This window comes from Nannobrachium achirus (assembly GCF_963921795.1).
Source record: "Nannobrachium achirus genome assembly, chromosome: 6".
NCBI lineage: Eukaryota > Metazoa > Chordata > Actinopteri > Myctophiformes > Myctophidae > Nannobrachium > Nannobrachium achirus.
Genome location: NC_137815.1, coordinates 50891556 through 50916555, shown reverse-complemented (window position 1 = coordinate 50916555; position 25000 = coordinate 50891556). Strand labels below are relative to the sequence as shown.

The following is a 25000-nucleotide window of genomic DNA, read 5'->3' as shown; positions in this document are numbered from 1 at the left end:
TGAACCCTTGTTGTAAAAAACTAAAGTTGTCCTTTAAGTTAATCATGTGGGGACCCTCCAAAATAATTTGGGGTCCCGCCCACAGGTTGAGAATCACTGCTGTACAACACCGTTGCACAAGAGTAGGCCTATCCAAAACAGCAGATCTGAGCTTGTCGATCTGCTATATTTGAATTTGAATCCTGAAAAGTGCAATAGATTTGGACATACAGTATGAGGTTTCCACCAGACAGAGACGATATAGCATTTTTGCAGTAACAATAATGGAAAGAAAAGGAGAAAACAATAAGTCGTGCTGCGAGGCGTTGAGAGCTTGTAGATCAGCTATTTCTGTCTAATAGGTTTGGTGTAGAGGTAAAAAAGAGCAGACAACAGAGTGAAAGGTCAACTTTACTAAGTATCGACGATTGAAGATTTGAAGTGGTCAAGTGTCAAACTATGAATGTTTCTATGAAATCGATAAGAATCTCCATCACACATTTATACAACATGTAGAGGGGGTCCCTGCGTCATCTCTCTCTCTGCCAAGGGGTCCTTGGCCTGAAAACGTTGAAGACCCCTGGTTTAAAGAGTTGGATATCATGTCTATAACACTCACATGCAGCGTTTAGGAGCAATGTGCATCATTTAAACTGATCACTGCTGCTGTTCTCAAATGTCCTGATCTATGTCTATCTAGAATAACATTAGCTCACATAGCTTAGCTGTAACAATGTAAACATGGACTTCTCGTGGTCGTGCTAACGATTCAACGTCGGCTCGTAAATTACCCGGTTGTCATATTATACAGCCAGGAGGATAAAAGGAGCAGCTCCACTTCTGAGGTTGAACTGTCTACAGCTTGAAGCGCCGGAGGGCGCTGCACCAAAAACACACCAGGAGTATAGGGGTGCTGATAAAACGCATATAATGCATATGAAACTGGGTGTTCTTGAAATTAGAATGTTTGAGCGCCACGAATGTAGACTGTAGGAAGACTGAAGTTAGCAACAGAAATAGAAACATTTTAGTTTGTTATGTGTGTGTGTGTGTGTGTGTGTGTGTGTGTGTGTTTGTGTTTTGTGTGTGTTTTGTTGGTGTAATTGTTCTTATTAGTTAAAAAATCAAGCAGTGCATTAGAGCAGTTCATTACTTTAAGATACCGTATACCCTGTGTATGAGAGAGAGGTATACGTGTGTGTGTGTGTGTGTGTGTGTGTGTGTGTGTGTGTGTGTGTGTGTGTGTGTGTGTGTGTGTGTGTGTGTGTGTTGCACGCGTGTGTTTATGTCGGCTGCTCAACAGCGCCACTTGGTCACCCAGCGGTATTACAGCTGTTGGTACTGCATACATACATAGGGACATGAATACATGAATATGAATGCCATGAGTCAAACGTGGGAAGCGGTTTGCACTGCTTCAAAGACGAGTCAGGCAGACAGACAAAGAGAGAATATGTGCGTGCACAGCAGAACTCGGTGGGGTAGAGAGGGTGTGTAATTAAAGGCAGTGTCATGGTCCTGTTGCATTTCCCACCAGCCACTACAGCAGCCCAGTCATCACAGCCCCTCCCCTTTAATGACAAGATTACAACCACCAGCCCACCTCAGCATTTCCCTGCCACCCCGTCCGACATCCATCTCTGACACGCAACCTTTCTATTACTATACTTGTGAGCAGGGACGTGCAGAGAATGTTAGAGAGGCAGGGGCTGAAATTTCGAAAAGTGCCTTTTTGGTGAAAACATCGCTTGATTTCTACCATTTCTTGATTTCAAAATAAGATGCTGCGTTCTAGTTCAGGAGTATAGCCTGATCTCAGACTCAGCTCACGCAGTAGTCTGAAACTGTGCCCTATTGTGGGAGATTTCTGGAAGGGAGGGGGGTGGGAGGTGGTTTGATTAAAAAAAAAAAACAATCACTACAGGTCTCCTCGTGAGCACCCACGTTAGCACCTCGTCTTCTAATGATGACGCTCTGATGATGACGTTGCTTGAAAAAACGGGCTGCGGCGCGGATTGGATATTCGTTAGACCCACCCCCATCCCCTGCGCTCATTGGAGTGGTCGAACATTTGAGAGTGGGTGGGGTCTATGGTCTGGAAGCAGGCTAGTTCAGGAGAGTTTGGACAAGGAAATTCTCTTGAATGCTGCCTTCAGGTATGGCATGGAAAGAGGGCATTTGCATTTCTTTCACCACAGTAAAAACTGCATTCATGGTCTGGAGAGGGCACTTTTTACAGATGGATAAAAGGGCAGGGGCTCGAGCCCCCTTTGATGTCTATGTGTGCATGTGCCTGCTTGTGAGGAAGTCAATATTTTAGGGGGTGGAGATGTTATTACTGGAGGTTCCGGTCGCTCACACCTACTGTACGACGCACCGCCGATCCGACCGATGTCTGAGTCGGGGGGCTTTGTCAGAGTACCCGTTATACCCGTCTGTCTGTGTCTATGGAGATCCTCTGTATACAGTATGTCAGTCCTTGTCCCTTTTAATGCCCATACATGGAGATCCCTGATGTCATTAGTATATATCATTAGAAATACCCATACCCTGTATATTGGCATACCCATCTATGGGCATAAAGTTGGCATCGCATTGGATCGGCAATTCTGGACAATGGCATCTGAACGACTAGCTGGGGGGCAATGAACCGTTTTCAGCTGGAAGTGCAGTCCACAAGGACTTATAGGACAAACACATCATTGCATGTGTTTGCTATATAGAAAAACTTTCATTCATTCTTTTTTCCCCAAGCCTTAGCCTACATATAAATACTGCTAAAAAGAAAATACCTTTTCTAAAACATAATTCTAGTCTTTCATTATCATCTAACCGAAAAAGGTTACCACAAATAGATGACATTTGACTAAAAGCCACATTAATTCTAAATGGCAAAGAGATTTGGTGTAGAGGAGAAAAAGAGCAGACTAAGTACAGAGTGAACGGTCAAATGTATTACAGTAAGTATTGACGGTTCAAGTGGTTAAATATCTGAAAACACAAATTGACATGAATCCAACATACACTGATGATTGCGCTGTCAAACGATGAAACTATATGGAATCTGTGAAGAGGCTGTGGGGGTCCCTGCGTCATCTCTCTCTTAGCTAAGGGGTCCTTGGCCTGGAAACGTTGAAGACCCCTGTTCTAAGCCAAACTCCTGGGATATTTTCGTTGCAATGTCAACATTATGCAACTTTCTGGAAAAGCACAGAGAGTGCAGTTGCATTGTGTGAATGATGCACTTCCACTGTCACTGCTGGTTCCTGATGAGTCCATGGTGGCCAACAAAGTGAAGCATGTGTGAACACTTATGTAAGCCAGAGACCTGAGTGACGCCAACACTGGTACAACGGAGCCCTGGAGCAGTGACCTTACCCCCCGGCTCCACCGAGCACGTCGAGCGTCGCGTCAACGTCAACGCAGGGAACGCTCCCGTTTTAATCAATGAAGGGTGCTCCACTGCCGACGTCAGCGTCCGCGTCGGACGCCCAAATTCGCCCCGGTTCATTTTTTGACGGCGTCCGACGCCGGCACGACGCCGTCATTTTGGTGGAGCCCTAGCCTTACTGAGCATGACTACACTAACACTAACTAGTACACTGACCATAATACTGATGATAGATCAGTACACTGACCATAATACTGATGATAGATCAGTACACTGACCATAATACTGATGATAGATCAGTACACTGACCATAATACTGATGATAGATCAGTACACTGACCATAATATTGATGATAGATCAGTACACTGACCATAATACTGATGATAGATCAGAGATGATACTGACATGATACTGACATGACACTGACATGACCTTGACATGATACTGTCATGATACTGTCATGATACTGACATGACACTGACATGACACTGACATGATACTGTCATGACACTGACATGACACTGACATGACATGATACTGACCATGATACTGACATATGATACTAGACATGATACTGACCATGATACTGACATGATACTGACCATGATACTGACATGATACTGACATGATACTGACCATGATACTGACCATGATACTGACATGATACTGACCATGATACTGACATAAGTACTCACATTGTAAGTATCAATAGTGCAATGTAGAAGTACTCTGTTACAAGCTAAAGTTCAGTATTACAAATTTACTTGAGTTAAAGTGCAGAGTAGTGGCATCAAAATGCACTTAAAGTACCAAAAGTAGAAAGTACTCATTATGCAGAATATCAGAATCAGTGTTTAATGTATGTTTTGTAATAATAATCTAAATCTACAAAGTAGACAATTTGATTACTTTTAAGTATGTAATACTAAATTGGTCAAATTGTCAAAGAAAGAGGAAAACATTGTGAAAATAGCCAAACTGCAAGGCGTTGTGAGCTTGTACATCGTCTATTTTCGCAATATTTATCCGTGGAACTGACTAAAACTAAATGTAATGCCTACAATTCCAAGTGCTTGTCGGGGTAAGGGGTCCCCAGTTCAAATGCTTATTTTGTGGGGTCACGGCCTGAAAAGTAAACCTCTCCACACATGAATGGAGTCTTTCTGATGAGAGCCACCAAACACTTTCTGTATCGCCTTATTTTACAGAAGTACACACACGACACACGCACGCACGCACGCACGCACGCACACAGTGTTAACAGCTCACTCTGCACATCGTTCTCAGACAGCTTATCACAGGCCCAAAGCCAGACACATGTTACAGCCATGATGTCATCAGTGCGAGACACAGCATCTGGGCTGTGGAATTGCTTCTGTTTTCCCACACACACACACACACACACACACACACACACACACACACACACACACACACACACACACACACACACACACACACACACACACACACACACACACACACACACACACCTTTCTATCGCAGAGCAGACGTCACGCCACAATGACCTCACCGCAGACCAGTGTTGCCAGATTCTGTGAGAGAGATAAGCAACCAGAACCAGGTCTATAGGAGAATACAAGCCAGAAAGAAGCTACTGTATTATACTGTAGGCTACAGGAACATAAATAAAATAAAATGTGGAACATTTTGGAAACATTCCAACAACACAAATCAGGGTACGGGGCTCGCCTGTTAGCAAACATTGTCAGATGGGAGGGTTAAGCCTCTAACAGAGTCCAGGGTGAAGAGCTATTCACTTAACTGCGTTGTAGTTTCCTTGCTATCTCCAAGGCTTTGTTATGTATTTTTAGGTGATAGCTAGAAAACGACACAGCGGTGAAGTGAATAGCTCTTCACCCTGGACTCTGATAGAGGCTTAAGGGAACAAAATACATAGGCTACACCAACAAGCCCCAAATAAGCAACTACACTTTAGAAACACCCCCCCCTCCACCCCCCAACAAAAACACAACACGCAAACTACCAACATTTAAAAGCACCTTGACAGAAAACAGGCCCAGCGTTGCTTATAACGAGCGGACCTGGCAACGCTGCCGCAGACCTGAGTCACAGCTCTTTTATAACGGAGGCCCGTAGCCCCGTAAAATCCGGAGCAGCACAGCTGACGGTTGTTGGATAACAAGCGTGCGTCGTTACTGCGCCAGCGTCCGCAAATAGCACTGATGAGCTAATAGCGGCTTTCTGGTTGTGACGTGCAACACAGCAGCACGCACCGCACCGCACGCTGGGCTGTGGGACGCCAGACACAGATACCTACGCCGGTTCTAATAACAGAAAACACAAGGCAATCGGCGTCCGCAGTGGTGGAAAAAATGCACTCAAGTACTGTTGGTTATAAAGCCTCACTATCTAACTTTTTTTAGTAATGCAATATATAACTTACAATCTGTGTGCTAGTATGTTAATACAATAACTTAGAGAGTATGTTAATAATATACAATATTTGTCTCCCTGCTATTCTACTGAGACATTTAGGTTGCGTCAAAGGTTTGGCCTTGATGGACAATATTCAATGTATCCCCTGAGCAAACAAGTAGGCAATTAGCTCAATGGTAAAAATGGCAGTACCTGCGCAGGATACCGGGAGTCGAAGAGGAAAGTTATTAGTGCTGCTTTAAGTACAATTCCGTGGTACATTTGACAATACCGGTGTCGAGCATGCAATGTGATTGGGCCATCAAGAGGCCCTCTCCGGCACTCCCCCCTCTTCCACTGGCCCAATGACAGCGGCCACGTGTGCATGCCTCATTTGAGGCTTTTTTTTTTTTTTTTTTTTTTTTTCCCAAATTCCGGTCTGCGATCCCCCGTGATTGACATGATACTGACCCTGATACTTTGTTGTGATTATGTCCCGAAAAGGGACATTAACTTCACAACGCTCGGCACCGTGACTCGCTCGCCTCACGGCTCGCTCTTCGGTGGTGCCTCTCATGGCTCAAGTCTGCTTTAATTTGTTTTGGGTTTTATTTTGGGGGGGGGGGGGGGAATGCGAGAGAGAGTACCTGAGACGTGAAACGTTTGACGTTTGGTCACATTTGTCCCAAAATAAGTCACGCTATGACGTTTGGGGAGCGAGAGAGCGTTGCAGAGGGAGGATGGGATGGATGGAAGAGGAGGAGGCGTTTGATGATGAGGAGTGAACGGACACACACACACACACACACACACACACACACACACACACACACACACACATACATATACACGCACGCACACACTCTCAGGGAGAGAGGGAGAGAGAGAGGATCAGTACATGGCTGTACATTTTGTCCGCTAAGGCGTCGTGTTGCGTAACTGCTGGTGAACAGCATATGGAGCCGGTGGACTGCATGCATTTTATAGGGATGTAAAAAGTGTAAACGTTGAAAAAAGACAGGGAGCGACAGAGGGAGGAGGAGGAGGAGGAGGAGAGAGAAAGAGAAAAACAGAAAATAAAAGAGAAGAAATCAAAGAAAGAGATAAAGACAGAGTCATCATAGAGAGTTAAAGACTCTGCATGTGATTGTACAGGATGAGGGAGAGAGAGAGAGAGAGAGAGAGAGAGAGAGAGAGAGAGAGAGAGAGAGAGAGAGAGAGAGAGAGAGAGAGGAATGTCTGGAACTGAAAATACACACTAGTGCACACAAATGAGGACAGGTATACAGACACACGCACGCACACACGCAAACACTCACACTCTCACACACACACACACACACACACACACACACACACACACACACACACACACACACACACACACACAGACACACACACACACACACACACACACACACACACACACACACACACACACACACACACACACACACACACACAAACACATTCTGCGTTAGCCACTTCCTGACGCATGGTTATTGAGTTACCACAAACTAGCTGTGATGATAACACAGCTAGTGTGTGTGTGTGTGTGTGTGTGTGTGTGTGTGTGTGTGTGTGTGTGTGTGTGTGTGTGTGTGTGTGTGTGTGTGTGTGTGTGTGTTGTGCGTTACGCCCATGACTGGCCATGCAGGGTTCCAGGAACTAAAGCTCATAGTAACACATGCTCAGATTATCAGCTTCAGTTCCGCCTCCGCTCCTCCTTCAAATCCTTCCCTCACTCCATCCATCCATCCATCCATCCCTCCTTTTCTGGGAAGGACAGGAAGGAAGGACAGATTTAGAAGCGTTGTTTGAGACTCGGGACGTTTTTCAGGGCTGTTTTCTGGAGGTTTGGTGGTTTCACGCATTAAGACAATGTAGCTGCTAGCCAGCAGCTGGGTCTGGTGTTGTTGTTGTTGGACGGCTGGCCAGCTGAGCAGCACCACAGCAGCATGGCTTTTCACTTAGTTCCTTTATATCACACTTCAAATCCTCACTGTTAAATTAACTCTGAGGGTGTACAAAAATGGACTCAAAACAATTTCAGAACCATCTTAAAGGCGGTGTGGTGTGATTTTGAGTATTACTTGGAGGAAGATTTATTTCAAAAAAGTGTACAGAAAGTGTTAAACCTCTGTTTAATAGTGTCAACTGGACATTGATGCCAGGGTTTTTTTTTTGGAACCGAGACGACGTTTCACCTTACAGGGATTGGGCCAGACTTCAGTATAGGCACCTCCAAAGTTTCCAAAATAGCAAAAAGTGCCTGATTTAGCTCGAACGACAAAGTACAGTACAGGGCTTAAGTGGCTACAGGGGACCAGCCACAAGCCCTGAGTCTATAGAATATAATGGGAGAAGTGAACATGACTACAGATTATTTATGACCTGGTTCTTTCGGTCCATCTCAGAGAGAAGTTCATTTTGGACCCGTTCTTTCACAAGCCAGTCAAAACATTCTGATTCTAAATTGATATGAAAGTGTGAGATAGATCAGGAGATAATGTGCTTTGTTCGAGTCCTATCTCTAAGCAACACACACTCTCATGAGAGATCAAAGGAAGTTTGTGAGATCTGACAACAAGCGACAAGTGACAACACAAAACATTTGACATTTAATGGCCAAATACGAGTCGGGTGGTCCTTTGACGTTGAGAAAGCTTGAGTACCACTGTTGTATACAGTAGTGTACCCCAGGACAAAAATCCACTCGTCCAAAACCATTTGCCCTCCTGGCCCCCAAACTTTGGAATAAACTCCCTGTCGCACTGAGAACAACAGACTCACTCCCTACCTTCCGCCGTGGACTGAAGACTCACCTCTTCAGACTCCACCTATATGGGTTTAGGTCCTAAACCCATAGCACTACTGTAACACTCAATGACCATACATGAAGCTAGTTAGCATTTTTTAGGTTTTTTAGATTTTTTTTTTTTTTTTTTTTACGGTCTACCTGTTATTGTTTTTTTTTCTAGATTGATAATTGATATTCCTATGCATTTGTTATATTGTTGCCGATGTTCTGACATATTAACTTGCTTATTATAGTGATGTAGTATCTGCTTATTGTAAGTTGCTTTGGATTAAAAGCGTCTGCTAAATGCCTAAACTGTAAACTGTAAACTGTAGTGTCCTTTGGACAAACAGGGTGATGTAAGCTGCAGGAAGGTGGAACGCGGCGGGAATTAAGTGATACAAAAAGAGAGGGAAGTTGCAGAGAGACATAATGACGAGGCAACGAGGCGAGTCATCGTGGATGTATCCAATCAGGAATTGAACAATAAGGACATTTATGAGCTTGGATGTTGCAATTGCTGCTTGTTGCGTCCTTGGTAAAAAAAAAAGAAAAAAGAGCTTGCTTGTAATAGAGATAAGCCTTTATTGATAGGACAGTAGACTGACAGGAAATGGGGAGAGAGATGGGGAATGACATGCAGCAAAGGTCGTCGGGAACAGGACTCAGAAAGAAAATAGGCAATAGTTAGTCAAATAGCCTATTAGCCTGCTCCATTCTCTCTATTCTGGTAACATTATCGACCACTTATTTTGTGTGTCCGTAGCAAAAATCTAAAAAGAAAGAAATGTCCACCACAAGCTGACATGGTGGTGACCCTTGTTGCGACCGTAGGTCGCATTTACTATGAAAACCTGCAGCTCATGTGTGTCAGTCAGTCACGCCTCATGTCACGCTCCACATGGCCAAGACAGAATTCTTGTGTGCAAGTGTGACTCCCATCACAGCAACCACACTTGCAATGAATTACGTCCTTGTCCATTTTATGCCCATATATGGAGATCCCTGATGTCGTCACTATTAAGCCCATAACTGGGAATGCCCATATATGTACATAATTGTCAGTCTCTGTTGTTTCAGCACAACCTCACTTCTCTCCCTTAGGGCGACTTACTATGGTACACCTTTAGGGCGTACCATAAAGATTTGTCCAAATAACGATTTATTCACAAACAAATAATTTCCCGACAACACAACCATTACGAGCTTTGACCGCTTGTGCACACATGACAGAATATAGCAACCACTCTGTGAGACAAAAAATGGCACGGCTTTGTGTGAGAGTACGCTTGAGCAAGGTTTGTTGGAGAAAGAACGAGGGCTTTAGAGTTCATTTCAAGGGACTGGAAGCACCACAGAGCGTGAAGGAATTATGAGCTGCTCACTTTCTTCTTGTTTATGGCCTTCTTAAGCTGCATCGTTTTTGAATTAGCGGCAGTATGTCATCATTTATGTAATGATGTCAAGGCCTTTCAGCATCTTGTTTCATTATGATTGCAGGCCTATAGTGATTCTCAGCCTTTCTTTTAACTCTCAAATACCTGGAACGTGCCCGAGTCGCGTTAGATTTTAACCACTTTAACCACTATTGTATGCTTTAACCTTAGAAAAATAGCAGATATACAAGCTCACAGCGCGGCACCGAGTGCCGCGCTGCGAGCATGTAGATCTGCTATTTTTGAAAAATCGTGAAAATGTGTGCAAGTCTATGAATATCTTTGACCCGATCTTTGACCCGACTTCTAAATCCTTCCCCTAAATCATGCTGTTCTTAAGCCTTTTCATGTCAAGGACCCCCAAAATTACAAGTATTTGGCCGCGGACCCCCATCTCAAAATATGTTGTTCCAGGGACCACCCAGAAGTAAATATTTGAGTTACAAATGTTCGCTTTTAAGTAGATATATTCAGACTTGCAAAGAAAAATCATGATTTTTCAAAAATAGCAGATCTACAAGCTCGCAGCGCGGCACTCTGTGCCGCGCTGTGAGCTTGTATATCTGCTATTTTTCAATAGTTAAAGCAGTCAATAATCCTAGGCCTAAATGGGTTAATTTCAAGGACCCCCAGTTTGACAAGCATTAGGTCATGGACCCCATCTGATACGGTTTATACATCTGGGACCCTGGTCTGCGATTAGTTAGTTAGTTATTTAATAAAACATCTTCATCTTCACAGTCTGTTCCAACACAAAACAAGTTATGTACAGAGTGGACGAATAATGGAAGTAAATGGACCCCGGACCACAAATGGGCTCCATGGGAACTCAAGACTGGTGGCAGTCCTACTCCATGCTAGTGACAGTCCTACTCCATGCTAGTGACAGTCCTACTCCATGCTATAGTGACAGGCTAATACATTTTCCAGGAGGCTGATAAGAATATTGCGGTCAATCGTGTCAAATGTTATACTCGCATCTAATGAGATGAACTTCAGATACGATAACTTTTCTCGCATCGGAGGTCATTGGCAATTTGGAACAAGATACCGTCTTCTTCAAGGAAAATTGTGAAGTTGATAAAATAAAATAAAACTTCCCAAGTTTTATTGCATGAGAGTCTTGCTGATGTGGGGTGGAGCCGTTCCAAACCTAATGATAGCCTCTGTCTTTCTCTCTTTGTCTCACTCTATCGACTGCAGAAGGAATGAGAACTCTATATATGAGTCCAACTTTAGTTTATTCCAGACCTCTGACTTGAATCCCTATAGATCAGTGGTTCTCAAAGTGGGTCCGGTGACAAGGAAAATTGTAAGAATAAATCGATTGGTTAGTCTGATAAACCTCTTAACCCATTCAGAACGGGTACACTATATTGTGTATCATTATTTTATGCTTTAACTATTGAAAAATAGCAGATATATAAGCTCACAGCGCTGCGAGCTTGTAGATCTGCTATTTTTGAAAAATTGTGAAAATTAGAATTTTGACCCGATTCTATAAGTGTCTTTTGAATCCTTCTAAGATTTTTTGAAAAACCCTATGTTTCTATGTCAGCAATCTGACTCGCCATCGTCAAAGAAAAGGTCCTTTTCACTTAAATGGAGCTCAGTTAGTCTGTTCTTGAGAGACTACTATGTCAGTGGTTCTCAAACCTTTTCATGTGAAGGACCCCCAAAATGCAATCAAAGATAAAGGTTTAAAAAATAATAGTGATATTGGTTTGAAGTCATACATCGCCCATCAGGCCTGCTCAAAGAGACAAAAATACGAACATCTACGCTCTTGTTGTCATGGCAATTGCCTCACAATCCCACCTCTCGACGGACCAGAGCAATGGAGACAGAATAAAGAACGGAGCGGAACAGAGCAGACCAAACGCACACAGATGGGAGGCGGAGAACAAGAACAGAGCGAACCAAACGCATACAGATGGAAGGTGTTTCATTTCAACTGCAGAGTTGCGTGTAGACATGCTCAGAACTCTAACCTACTTAGCCAACATGTGATATGTTATTATTTCTGCTTCAGTGTGTGTGTGTGTGTGTGTGTGTGTGTGTGTGTGTGTGTGTGTGTGTGTGTGTGTGTGTGTGTGTGTGTGTGTGTGTGTGTGTGTGTGTGTGTGTGATTAACTGACCTATTTCTTCGAGGGTGTGTACGTATTATTTGTTAAAGGTCGAGACAACGTGACTCATCGCATCAGAGGGATCGTAATGGAACCAACACACTCAGCAATTCTTTTACTCTGTCAGTACTATACTTTTGTGAGAGCCAATTATCCCCACAAGTAGAGTCGAATTGGACAACACGGTACACACATACACAATAGACATTGTGAGAGGAGCATTTTCCTACAGTCCTCGAAGAGAAATGGTTGTCTCTGGGTTAAAACAATTAAGAAATTACATGTCAGTTTGCAGCAAGCTGAACCCCTTGAAAAGTACTGTCAACTCATGAATCTTACTAAACATCACGTAAAACCATATATAAATTAAACTCAAGAGTTACATTAAGGTGGCTTTCACATGCAAAGTGGGCACGTGTGTGTGTGTGTGTGTGTGTGTGTGTGTGTAGGTGTGTGTGTGTGTGTGTGTGTGTGTGTGTGTGTGTGTGTGTGTGTGTGTGTGTGTGTGTGTGTGTGTGCGTGCGTGCGTGCGTGCGCGCGCGTCTGGGACTTGCAGATAATGTAAAGAGGCAGGGGCTGACATTTCTAAAGGGGCCTTTTGGTGAAAATATCGAAAATAGCAGACCTCCAAGCTTGGAGGTCATCTATTTTCAATGCTTGCTTTCTACACAGAGAAGGCAATTCTTTCAACATAAGATGCTGCATTCAAGTTCAGGAGAGTTTGGACAAGGCTATTCTCTTGAATGCTGCCTTCAGGTATGGCATGGAAAGAGGGCATTTGGCATTTCTTTCACCATAATGAAAACTGCATTCGTGGTCTGGAGAGGGCACTTTTATACAGATGGGTAAAAGGGCAGGGGCTCAAGCCCCCTTTGATGTCTATGTGTGCACGTGCCTGGTATGTGTGCATGTGTGTGTGCGTGTGTGTGTGTGTATGCGTGCGTGCGTGTGTGTGCGTGCACTCACAGGTGATACTCTTGCTGGTTGTTGCCAGGTCCGGCTGTGAGAGGCTGTTGTTGTTGTTGCCATTGTCCCCTTCGTCTCCTAGCAACCCCTCTGAGGTGACCTTCGACCTGGGTATGAGGGGCGTCTGGGTATGGGCTACATCTGGAGAGAGAGACACACACACACACACACACACACACACACACACACACACACACACACACACACACACACACACACACACACACACACACACACAGATAAATATTTGAGTTTTGCTTGTATATAAACCCACAACAGTCTTTATTCGGATCGCCGCTCAGTGCTTTCAATGTCCTTAAAGGTGCTGCAAGTGATATTTTTGGGTAAAAACCTAATTGTTTTTTATTAAAAGGTTAAAGCAGGGGTCTTCAATGTTTTCATGCCAAGGACCCCTTAGTTGAGAGAGAGATGAAGCAAGGATCCCCACAATAAGTTCATAGATTCCATAATTACATTTTTTGACAGCACAATGACACACGCACAATCATCAGTGTATTTTGGATTCTTGAACACTCAATACTTAAAAAACTTGACCTTTCTCTCTGTACATAGTCTACTCTTTTTACCCCTCTACACCAAAGCAATTTCCGAAATTAGCAGTTCTACAAGCTCACAACGCGCTGTGAGCTTGTAGAACTGCTATTTTTTGCTAAAGTTCTGGACATGGACTTTAGGTTTCAAGTGGTTGATATAAAATAGGAGGGGAAAAAAAGTTTCCATCACACAAAGATTTGGAGGATCCCCTGTAGTAACTCTGAGGACCCCCTAGGGGTCCCGGACCCCCTGTGTAAGACCCCTGTGTTAAAGCTCTATATGGTGACAGCCTAGTAATCCTTGCTATATAGTGTTTGTTCTGTAACAGGGGCTTCCCCGTCACTACAGCTCTTTAATATACAGAACACATACAGTATATGTTCAGGTGCGTTTCAATTTCATCCAATCAGGCAAGGGTGAGATGCCGTGGGCTCAGTTGAGCTCGGCGAGCCCACACTTATCAAGATGTACGCACGCGCCCCACATGCATGCACGCACGCACACGCGCGTGCACACACGTCGTCAAGTTGTGTGATGGTGACGGCTCGACGGCTCGGTCAACACTTCAATCCCCTACCTGTCTGCTTTGCATAACAATACTCGGGTAGGCAGGTTCATTTACACTTGTATTTGCGGCCAGCATATACGCTCGCCTAGCATTCTTTGCAGACTTTTAGCTCCTTTCGGAACCTCTCCCTCCGCTATGCAGCTCCTGACTCTTCATGTCATGAGTTTAAATCACTCATTTTGTCAGAGCTGCATAGCGAAGGGAGAGGTTCCGAAAGGAGCTAGCAGACTTTACTGTGTGAGGGTGAGTCTATAAAGTCTATGTAAACTAAAGTTATTTTATATAAAACTTAAAGGAAAATACATTAATTGAAACTAAAATAAAAACAACAAATTAACAATGTAACTAAATAATAGGAAATATAATTACATTAAAAATGTTGTGTTATACAGTATTAGCACCGAGCGGCAGGCATGCGTGCACACATGCGCGTACACGTGCGCACGTACATGGGTGCATGTGACGTCATGAATTTAGAGGGCCACCACTTCAAAAATCCATATCACACCACTGCAATCAGGAGACAGTACCCATTTAGCAGATTCTTCTAATTCCGGTCTAATTTCTTTAGTTTCATCACCTCCAGCTGACCTGATCCTGTATATGAGCTCTCTCCTCAATCAAAATGAGTGATTGAATGAAATTGGTACCCTGGCCTGAAAATATATTTTCTGTTTACTAAAGACATGGACAGAGAGACCCAGACCCCTGTAACTGAACAAACACTATAGACATGATTGGAATATAGAGCTATGGAACACTTATTTCAACACACAAATATCACATACCACCCCTTTAAAGTCCACAGTCCTGTAATGATATTGCTGCAGTAAGGAAGTGCATCTCTGAATGCTGTAAGCCAGCGGTTCTCAAAGTGGGGTCCGGGGACCCACAGGTGTCCTTGAGGGGGTTCCAGGGGGTCCCCAGTAAAATGGGTTAAATAAAGCAATCGTTGTTAACCCTTTTAACCCTGTATAGTCTGGTAAACCATCCCGGTCGTGTGAGTTCACAATATGTCTTCTGCAGACCCGTCTGGCCCCAAGCGCTGGGTGGGAGCAGGGACGTGCAGAGAATGTTAGAGAGGCAGGGGCTGACATTTCAAAAAGGGCCTTCTGGTGAAAATATCAAAAATAGCAGACCTCCAAGCTTGGAGGTCGGCTATTTTCGGTGCTTGATACCACACTGAACTAAGCATAATCAAGTCAATACTGGAGATGCGGCGTAACGGCATGGATTTCTACACAGAGAGGGCATTTCTTTCAACATAAGACGCTGTGTTCAAGTTCAGGAGAGTTTGGACAAGGCAATTCTCTTGAATGCTGCCTTCAGTTATGGCATGGCAAGAGGGCATTTGCATTTCTTTCACCATAGTAAAAATTGCATTCATGGTCTGGAGAGGGCACTTTTTACAGACGGGTAAAAGGGCAGAGGCTCAAGCCCCCTTTGATATTTATGTGTGCACGTGCCTGGGTGGGAGTTTCACAGAAATCAAAAAGTGGAAGAGCCTATGGACGTCTGTCAATCACATGTGCCCTGAGCACAGACACTGATTGGCTCTGCCACTTCTGGGTTACTGCGAGATGCCAAATGTTAACCCATTTAGAACGGGTACACATCATTGTGTATCAATATTTTGTGCTTTAACTATTAAAAAATAGCAGATATACAAGCTCACAGCGCGGCACCGAGTGCCGCGCTGCGAGCTTGTAGATCTGCTATTTTTGAAAAATCATGAAAAATAGAATTTTGACCCGATTCTATAAGTGTCTTTTGAATCCTTCTAAGGTTTTTTTGAAAAAAATACATAGTATATTCAAAGATTTGCACACATTTTCATGACTTTTTCAAAAATAGCAGATCTACAAGCTCGCAGCGCGGCACTCGGTGCCGCGCTGTGAGCTTGTATATCTGCTATTTTTCACTGGTTAAAGCATTCAGGGGGTGAGTAAGTTAAGCACAGTAGTGCAGTAAGTGCATGCATGGGGTTGAGTGCATTAAGCAACAGTGCAGTAAGTGCATGCATGGGGCTGAGTGCATTAAGCAACAGTGCAGTAAGCGCATGCATGCATGCGTCTCTGTGTGTCTGTGTGCAGTAAAGCTATTCTACAGCCATGTCATTTCTCATCGAGACACACTTCATTACTTTAAACAGACTTACTTCTGCTGACTGCAACGAAGCACTGGCCTACTTGTCGAATGCACGAGACTGTGTGTGTGTGTGTGTGTGTGTGTGTGTGTGTGTGTGTGTGTGTGTGTGTGTGTGTGTGTGTGTTGTGTGTTCGTGCATGGGTGTCTGTGTCCTGAACCTGCATCTGGAAGCAGTTAAAACCAAACCCCTTGGGACTGTTTAGGGGTCTATGTGTGCATGCTTGTGAAACCTGTAGTCTCTGTGTGTGTGTGTGTGTGTGTGTGTGTGTGTGTGTGTGTGTGTGTGTGTGTGTGTGTGTGTGTGTGTGTGTGTGTGTGTGTCCTTGCATAACAGCGGCTTCATTAGAAGACCGCCTGGTATATATAATATCTAAAACACCCACAGACATATACTGTATATATTCTATGCAATATACAGTACAGCTTCACGCTCATGTGTACAGTATGCACACATACTGCACACTCACTATCACACACATACATACGGTACATGCCCATAACACACACACACACACACACACACACACACACACACACACACACACACACACACACACACACACACACACACACACACACACACACACACACACACACACACACACACACACACACACACACGCGCGCGCGCGCACACACGCACACACACACAGAGTCCTTCAAAGCGGGGTAGGCTTGGGCCTCTGAGAGGTGCAGACTCATTCCTGGGCAAATGGGAGCCAGCTGGATTTGATAAACACACACACACACACACACACACACACACACACACACACACACACACACACACACACACACACACACACACACACACACACACACACACACACACACACACACACACACACGCGCATGCACATCAAACCACGTCCTGTGCAAGGACTCAACACTTCCCGGTCTTGGTTTGTTTACTCTGCTGGCCCCTCCCCTCACTCCTCTATCTGTCCTCTGTCTCTATCCTGCCCCCCCCCCCCATGCCCTTCATCTCCTACTCCTCTTCCTCCTCACCCCCTCTGCAACCGTACAGTAGGGCTGTCTTCTAAAATTCAACGAATCGACGCGTCGTTTTAACTAAGCCCCCGGAATCGACGACCAATTGTTTGAGTCGAGCCGTCGAAAATATATATATTTTTTATCACACCAGTTACTGTGGTGCGGTATGAGAGCGCTGGACTGGACTGTCATGTACTTCTTATTTAGTCCATACTTCCTAAAGACTTAAAAATAAAACCAGTTCACGTGACTTGAAAGTTGCCTTGGTCATATTACAGGAGGCTCTTATTTTGAAGCTAACCGCTTTGAGAGGAAATGCGTCGAAGTGTTGTTATTCTACTTTTTGCAGCTAGAGCAGCCAAGAAGCAGCAGCGCGATACACTTCACTCACTCACTTTGTGGCACTGTGGTGGTGGTCTCAGGCTGAGGACTGTGGTGGAGTAGAGGACTTCTTAAAAAGTTTTAGATTAAGACAATTTGCTTGCATTGCGATGCAGCCGTGTGCCGTTCTGCATCGACGCAGTGATGTTACATAATTGTTACTTTTAGCCAACGTTTGTTGTTGTTTTTCCTCCTGAAGGAACGGGGCTAAATCGTTAGCATGCTAGCGCTTTAGCCCTGTTCCTTTAGACTTGGAGAGGCATAAAATCATTAAAACCAGGCAGTTTTCAAAGCAGAGAATCGACCAATCATATGTGGTTTATAACAGCTGTTGTACCGGGCGCTACTTTTCTATCAATGCGTCGCGTCTCCACTCCAGTCAATGCAGCACCACTTTTTTTTTTCTTTTTACTTTTTTTACGATTCGTCGACGCGTTGGAATAACCCCCGCGACTCGAGTCGACCTGATAAATCCTGAGTCGAGACAGCTCTACCGTACAGTAGAGATTTTTCAAAAAATGTTTTCGAATCGCCAATGCAAAAATCTTAAGATGACATGGAGGCTTTCCCGGTTTTAATGGGTTGACTGGTTTTGATGGGCAGAATTCCTTGGAGGAAAGATGGAGAGTTATAAAGTTACGAAACTGTTGGGCAATAGCTTTTGGATGGTCAAATAAGGCTTTAACAAAGTGTGTGCGCACGTGTGTGTGCGTGTGTGTGCGTGTGTGTGTGTGTGTGTGTGTTATGCCTAAACGTGTGAGAAAGAAATCAATATGACATTCTTTTTTTTTTATTGCAAAATCAATCTTTGCACTCCACTCACATGTATCACACTCTATGTACTTGGCCGCGGATTCCCCATCAGAATATATTTCATGCCAAGGAACTCCAGAGAAGGTTTGTGTGATTCGCACCTTGCATTTTTCTAGCCATCCGCTGTAGAGGGGATAGGGAAGCAATCTGTGTGCGTGTGCGTGTATGGATGTTGTGCTAGACTCGACTGGTGACATATTTAAGATGTATTATTCAGGATATACAGTACATTCAGGATATATATCCTGGATATCGTTGTAGTCCGGCAGAAACTATGTCCAAAATATTAACATTTTCAGGAAATTACACAATACGACACAACACTGACTCATCAAAGTTGGTATGGTGACTTTATACAATGTCACATACTTGCATGTGTCATGACCAGGCCTGGGATTTCATCATTTTAGGGGTAAGGGCACTTGGCTTTGGTGTTGACCATTTGTTTTAGGGCACAAAGGCCAAATACCAGGGCAGGAAGGCCATCAAATAAAACAAGATTGAAAGAATGTGTTGAATTTAAGGGATAGGGATGATAACCTAATCTGTAGTGAAATAGACCAGTAAGACTCCCTAATCGGGAGATAAGCGACCGTTGGTCGCTTATCTCCACAAATAGGCCAAAAGTTTGTTTTACCAATTATCAAGACATACGGGCAGTTGACAGTTTGCCATGGTTACTCATTGAAGTTGAATCTCCATATATGGAGATAACCTACGCATCACACTAAGTCTGACCTCACCAGCCCATATTTGGGCATGAGCAACTTATGTCTCCATATGGAGATATGATGACATCACACAGTCCTCAGCCGATGATGTGGCGTGATGTCATACAATACACAAACGAGCCCTACAGTATAAAGGGGCAATTCTTGCCAGGAAAGAAGCATTTCTTCGACTCAGACCTTATCGCCAGGGTTGGCTTATAGCAGCTGTCGGTAGGACCATATATGGATTCTGTTAGTGTGGATCTCCTAACAGGGCATCATCTGGGATACAATCCCTTTTATGCCCATATATGGAGATCCCTAACAGAATCCCTTTCATGCCCATATATGGAGATCCCTAACAGAATCCCTTTTATGCCCATATATGGAGATCCCTAACAGCATCCCTTTTATGCCCATATATGGAGATCACTAACAGCTAACAGAATCCCTTTTATGCCCATATATGGAGATCCCTAACAGAGTATCTGACATCAGTGTGATGTCACCTGTTTATGCCCATATATGGAGATCCCTGCTCTGTGTATCTGGTTGCTATGGTAAACAGTTGGTTGCTAGGGTAAAAAAACATGGTTGCTATGGTAAACAGTTGGTTGCTAGGGTAAACAGTTGGTTGCTAGGGTAAAACCATGGTTGCTAAGGTGGTTGCTAACGTACACTAACAGACCAGCAACAACAGACTGTTACCACAGCAACATACACAAAGGTTTGTGTACACATGTGGTGTGAGATATGAGCAGGGCAAAGGTGTGACGTGTGACGGACGGACGTCCGGTGGAGGTTTTCATAGTAAACTGCTCCCTGACGGTCGCAATAAATGATGGTATTTGCTCAGGTCTGCACCAATCAAAGTCACTGGATTGGTTTAAAGATAGGGACTCGGGGGAGTTAAGATTTCAGAATCTCAACTAAAGACTTTCTTGTCTACATGACAAGAAAGAGACAGAGGAGAAAGTGATACAGTTAGCTGGGGCATTAAGGCAACTGTGGCCTCAAGTCATGCCATTGTTTTGAGTGGCACATGGCCAAACTGAGGGGCAACAGCAGCCATGGCCTTCACGGCCTCCATGAAATTCCTGCCCTGGGACTCATCACTTTACCCAAATGCAGCTCAAGTGGAGTTAGGAGTTTTACCAACTGTTTGAGGATCCAATGGAGTTAGCAAGTTTAGTCAGAAGCGCTTTTTAATACTTTTCATTGGTTCAATAATTGTAAACCCCACCCCCAGACGTAATGGGTGTTCAATAGAACTGATTTATCAAAGAAAAGAAAAAGAGATAGGAGGTTTGTGACCGACGACGGCGATATCCTGGATATACAAATATCCTGGAGTTGGTTGGCAGATTCAGAGGAAGGAGCACAGAATAACTGTACATGCTGAGTTCACTGAGTTCAGTGTAACTGAACGTGGATTAACTGACTGTCACGCTACGCACTAGTTTGCTAGCTAAGCATCACTAGCAGCTATTAAAAGACAACGCATTCTCACTCCCAAGACAGCAAACGGGTGACTTCTTAACTGGAAGAAGGGACTGAGACGGCACATGTTGGAGGATGTGATATGAGTTATGATTCTATTATCGGAACATAACTCGAACGGCGCTGAGTCAGCCGAAGTGGACTTCACGCCACTCTGCATGGTGACTCGCTCGCGGGGACTGCCCCATAGGTCGAACTCCCGTTGGTTCGAACACCGTCGGCAGGTTAGCTACTCACCAGCGTCGGCAGGTTAGCTAATCACCCGCATCACGGTTACTGAGGTTAGGGTTAGGTTTAGGCATAGTTTTACTGAGGTTAGGTTAGGTGGCTCAAGTATTGGGTTTTAGAACGGAACTATCTGTGTGTGCCGTGACGTCCCGTGCAAACGTTTGACGTTTGGTCACATTTGTCCCAAGAAGTCACCATAGGCCGTTTGGGTAGTAAGAGTGTGTTGTAAAAGAAGGGATGAACACCAACAAAAGATGATTATGACGATAGAAATGTCTTCGTACAGCCATTTCCATCCTCAAGGAACATGGGCTACTCTCTCACAGACTTGATATGATGTAACAATGCATGTTTAAAATGCTGTTGATTGACCAAAACATTCTTATGTTTTAATGAATAAATAACTATCATGAGAATGTCTGCTCATGTACAGATGTACCATTTCAACTCTTCGGTTTAAACGGCTCTTTTCATGAAAATGTCCTGCAAATGCATTTTTTTCCCTATTTTGCCTTTCAACATTTTTATGGAGAATGGAGCATTTTTTTTGCAGAAACCCACAATGGTAAGAAACCACTCCATTCCCATTGAAAAGCAGAATCCATAGGTAGATTTTAACTTCAAAGTCAGAGAAGGTCATAAAAAATAGCTTATCTACAAGCTCAATGTTCTGCAAATCCCCTAAAAATCTACTGTCTTGCCAATGGTAGGACCTGTAAAGTGTTGAAATGGCACATCTGCATGTACAGTACAGTGCACACCCACCACACATGCACAAGAACAAACAGTATTGTTGGAAAAACTGAAAATTTGAAATGCAAACACTACATTGTTTGTCCACACAGTGATATAATCTAAATGTCCACAAGCTCTAGTCTGTTACAGTATGCTGGTGTTTGATAAAAGATAAAGCACTATTTCTAAACTTGATGTGGAAAAGCTTCTCTCTCTCTCTCTCTCTCTCAGTCAGACCACTGTCCTGCTCCTCACACAGAAACCTGTTGTTTTACCAAGACGACCACTGCTGCCTTCATGAGTCATGCCATGAGTCATGAGCCTTCCTCCTTGTAACCCAAAATGTCAAATGCTAACTCCTTTTTTTTTCTTCTTCAGAACACTACTGTAGCTCAGTGGTTCTCGAAGTGGGGCCCGGGGACTCCCAGGGGTCCACCTGAAAATGTTTCGTGCCAGGGGCCGCTCAGAAGAGAAGATTGACCTAAAAACTAGAAATTATATAAAAAATGATGATTCTTGCAAAACACATTTTTGGACACAGCTCCTACAGATTTTGCCCTAAAATAACACAAAGCGGTACACAGTACGGTATGTCTAGAGTTTTGTCATCAACATGGATCTGTCCCATTTAGCGCCACCATCAGGCCGATATTTGCAAAACACTTTTTTGGACACTGCTCCTACAGATTTTGCCCTAAAATCATGCAAAGCGTTACACATTTTTAGACACTGCTCCTACAGATTTTGCCCTAAAATAACGCAAAGCTGTACACAGTACGGTATGTCTAGAGTTTTGTCATCAACATGGATCTGTCTCATTTAGCGCCGCCATCAGGCCGATATTTGCAAAACACATTTTTGGACACTGTATACATCTGACCTGACGGTCGCTTATCTCCCGACTAGGGAGTCTTACTGGTAATTCCCTGTAACTTTCTCTATCTATCTATCTCTGCTGTTTTTGAATAGCCGCATAAAATATGGATAGAGTGGTTAAAATGATCGTATTGCTAAATTGAACTGATGTTATATGTGGTATGCGCCTTAAATAAGCGCCATCGGCGCCCCACGGGTTTGAAAAATATCAAAGCAATGAAAAGTATTAATATTAACAAGTGTGACGAAATAACAACAACTACACTGGATCCATTGGAGCATGGGTTCTTATTTTTTCCCCATTTCCCTGAAAAGTAAGGTTGTTTTTAACATACATGCTTTCCACCTGACGGTAGCCATATCAAAGCTTATATATGGCGCTTAAATAACTAGCTTATGTAAAGGTGGTTATGGAGCCCCCGATGCAATGAAGAGGAACAGTGTCTTTCTGTGTGTGTGTGTGTGTGTGTGTGTGTGTGTGTGTGTGTGTGTATGTATGTGTGTGTGTGTGTGTGTGTGTGTGTGTGTGTGTGTGTGTGTGTGTGTGTGTGTATGTGTGTGTGTGTGTGTGTGTGTGTGTGTGCGTGCGCGTGTGCGTGTGCGTGTGTGTGTGCGCGTGTGCGCTTGTGTGTGTGCGCGTGTGCGTGTGTGTGTGTGTGTGTGTGTGTGTGTGTGTGTGTGTGCGTGCAGAAGGTTAGGGAAAAGGAGAGAGGATGCAAACACACTCGAAAGATGATCCATGCTTTTCCTCTTCCTACACCCAACACACACACACACACACACACACACACACACACACACACACACACACACACACACACACACACACACACACACACACCACTACTTTAGTATTAGTTCTAGTACGTACTGTTTTAGTTACTTACTCTCTCTCACACGCACACGCGCACGCGCACACGCACGCACACACACACACACACACTGTCTGCCAGCAATAGCTCTCCTTATGTGATCTTGTGCGTGCATGCGTGCGCGTGCGTTGCCATGTGGAAGTCATTTCTCCGGCACAGAGACAGTGCTCCATGCTGCATCCATTACTCTCAATCAGTCCAGCAGCAGATATGAAAGTATCTGCTGCCCTCAGCACCACCTACATATATAAACTGTGTGTTTACATCAGTGCTTCTCAAACGTTTTAGTGTAAAAAAAAAAAACACCAAATTGAGATGTATCTGGCCGCAGGCCCTCTATCTGAAAGATGTGTTGTGCCAGGAACTCCCAGAAGAGAAGATTTATGTTTAAAAAAAAAATCCAAAATAGCAGATATACAAATTCGCAGCGCGGCACAACGTGATGTAACGCGGTGTGAGCTTGTAGATGTTTTCTAATAGACAATATTTAAATTGTGAAAGTGGTTAAAAAAGTGTGATGCTATATATTAACTAATTTAGCTCCCCGCACAGAGCTAACAAGCTGTGCAATCTGCCGTTGATCAATGTTCAAAGAAATGTTAAGACTGTTCAGACACTGTTTGAGAAGGTACAGACATACACAAGAGTCACGGAAGTAATTAACTTGATCAAATTGTGCATACAATAGTCATCCAAGCAAGACGAACGCTCAACACTGGTACTCTGTTTGATCGTTATTTAGCCAGTAAACTAAAAACACATCGACACAAAGTCTATTTTTCAAGTTTGAAGCTGACCGATAAAATTACACGTCTTCGCCAGACATACATTACAACACAGACAACAATAGGACATCCATGATACACAGCAAATACCTAAAACATCTCCAAAAGTGTAAGCGTAAAGAAACCTAATAATCCAACATAAACGAAAATCAGAATTAGGGATGGAAATCGGAATCGGCCAATATCAAAAATCGTCAGGTATGATATCAAACCGGACGAATCGGTGACCGGCAGGTCACTGACATAAATACCGGTGTTATGCCAATTGTGTCTATGGCACTGCACAGCATGATGCTCTGGTCCTGTGACTAAAGTAAACATAAGAACAGCCAGTCTACTTAGTGGCAGCCTACAGAATACAGATGGTGCTGATTACCTTTGCAATGTAAGGATATATTTCATAATCCTGTGTCAAAGTCGTCTCCAAAAAGAAGGGAGAAAAAAACCTGCTTTCCTCCTGCCTAGTCCAGACGGTCATATTAGACTGGATATTGTCTGTGATTTTGGATATTGTACTATTGTGATTGATTTGGCATTAGTGTTCTTCTAGCTTATTGGTACTCAAATTGAAGTATGTCTTGTAGGCCTACTACTAAAAAGGGTATTGGAGCAACCCTATTTTCTAGCTCTTAGCTAAAGAAATCGGTATCGGAAAAATCGGTTTTGGCAGGTCAGACCTTCATAAAACCGGTCGATCGGTATCGGCCAAGAATTTTGCAATCGGTCCATCTCTAATC

At 43.8% G+C, this 25000-nt stretch overlaps 1 protein-coding gene across 1 annotated transcript in view; it reads right to left on the bottom strand.

Annotated features, from left to right (window-relative positions):
• The window catches only part of mdfi (MyoD family inhibitor), a gene marked incomplete at both ends in the record, with an annotated part of 69594 nt that overhangs the window by 13672 nt on the left and 30922 nt on the right, over positions 1-25000 (bottom strand). Inside the window, one exon of the mRNA XM_080728274.1 lies at positions 13100-13240. Coding sequence (XP_080584400.1) covers positions 13100-13240 — 141 coding nt within the window. The remainder of the gene's footprint in view (positions 1-13099; positions 13241-25000) is intronic.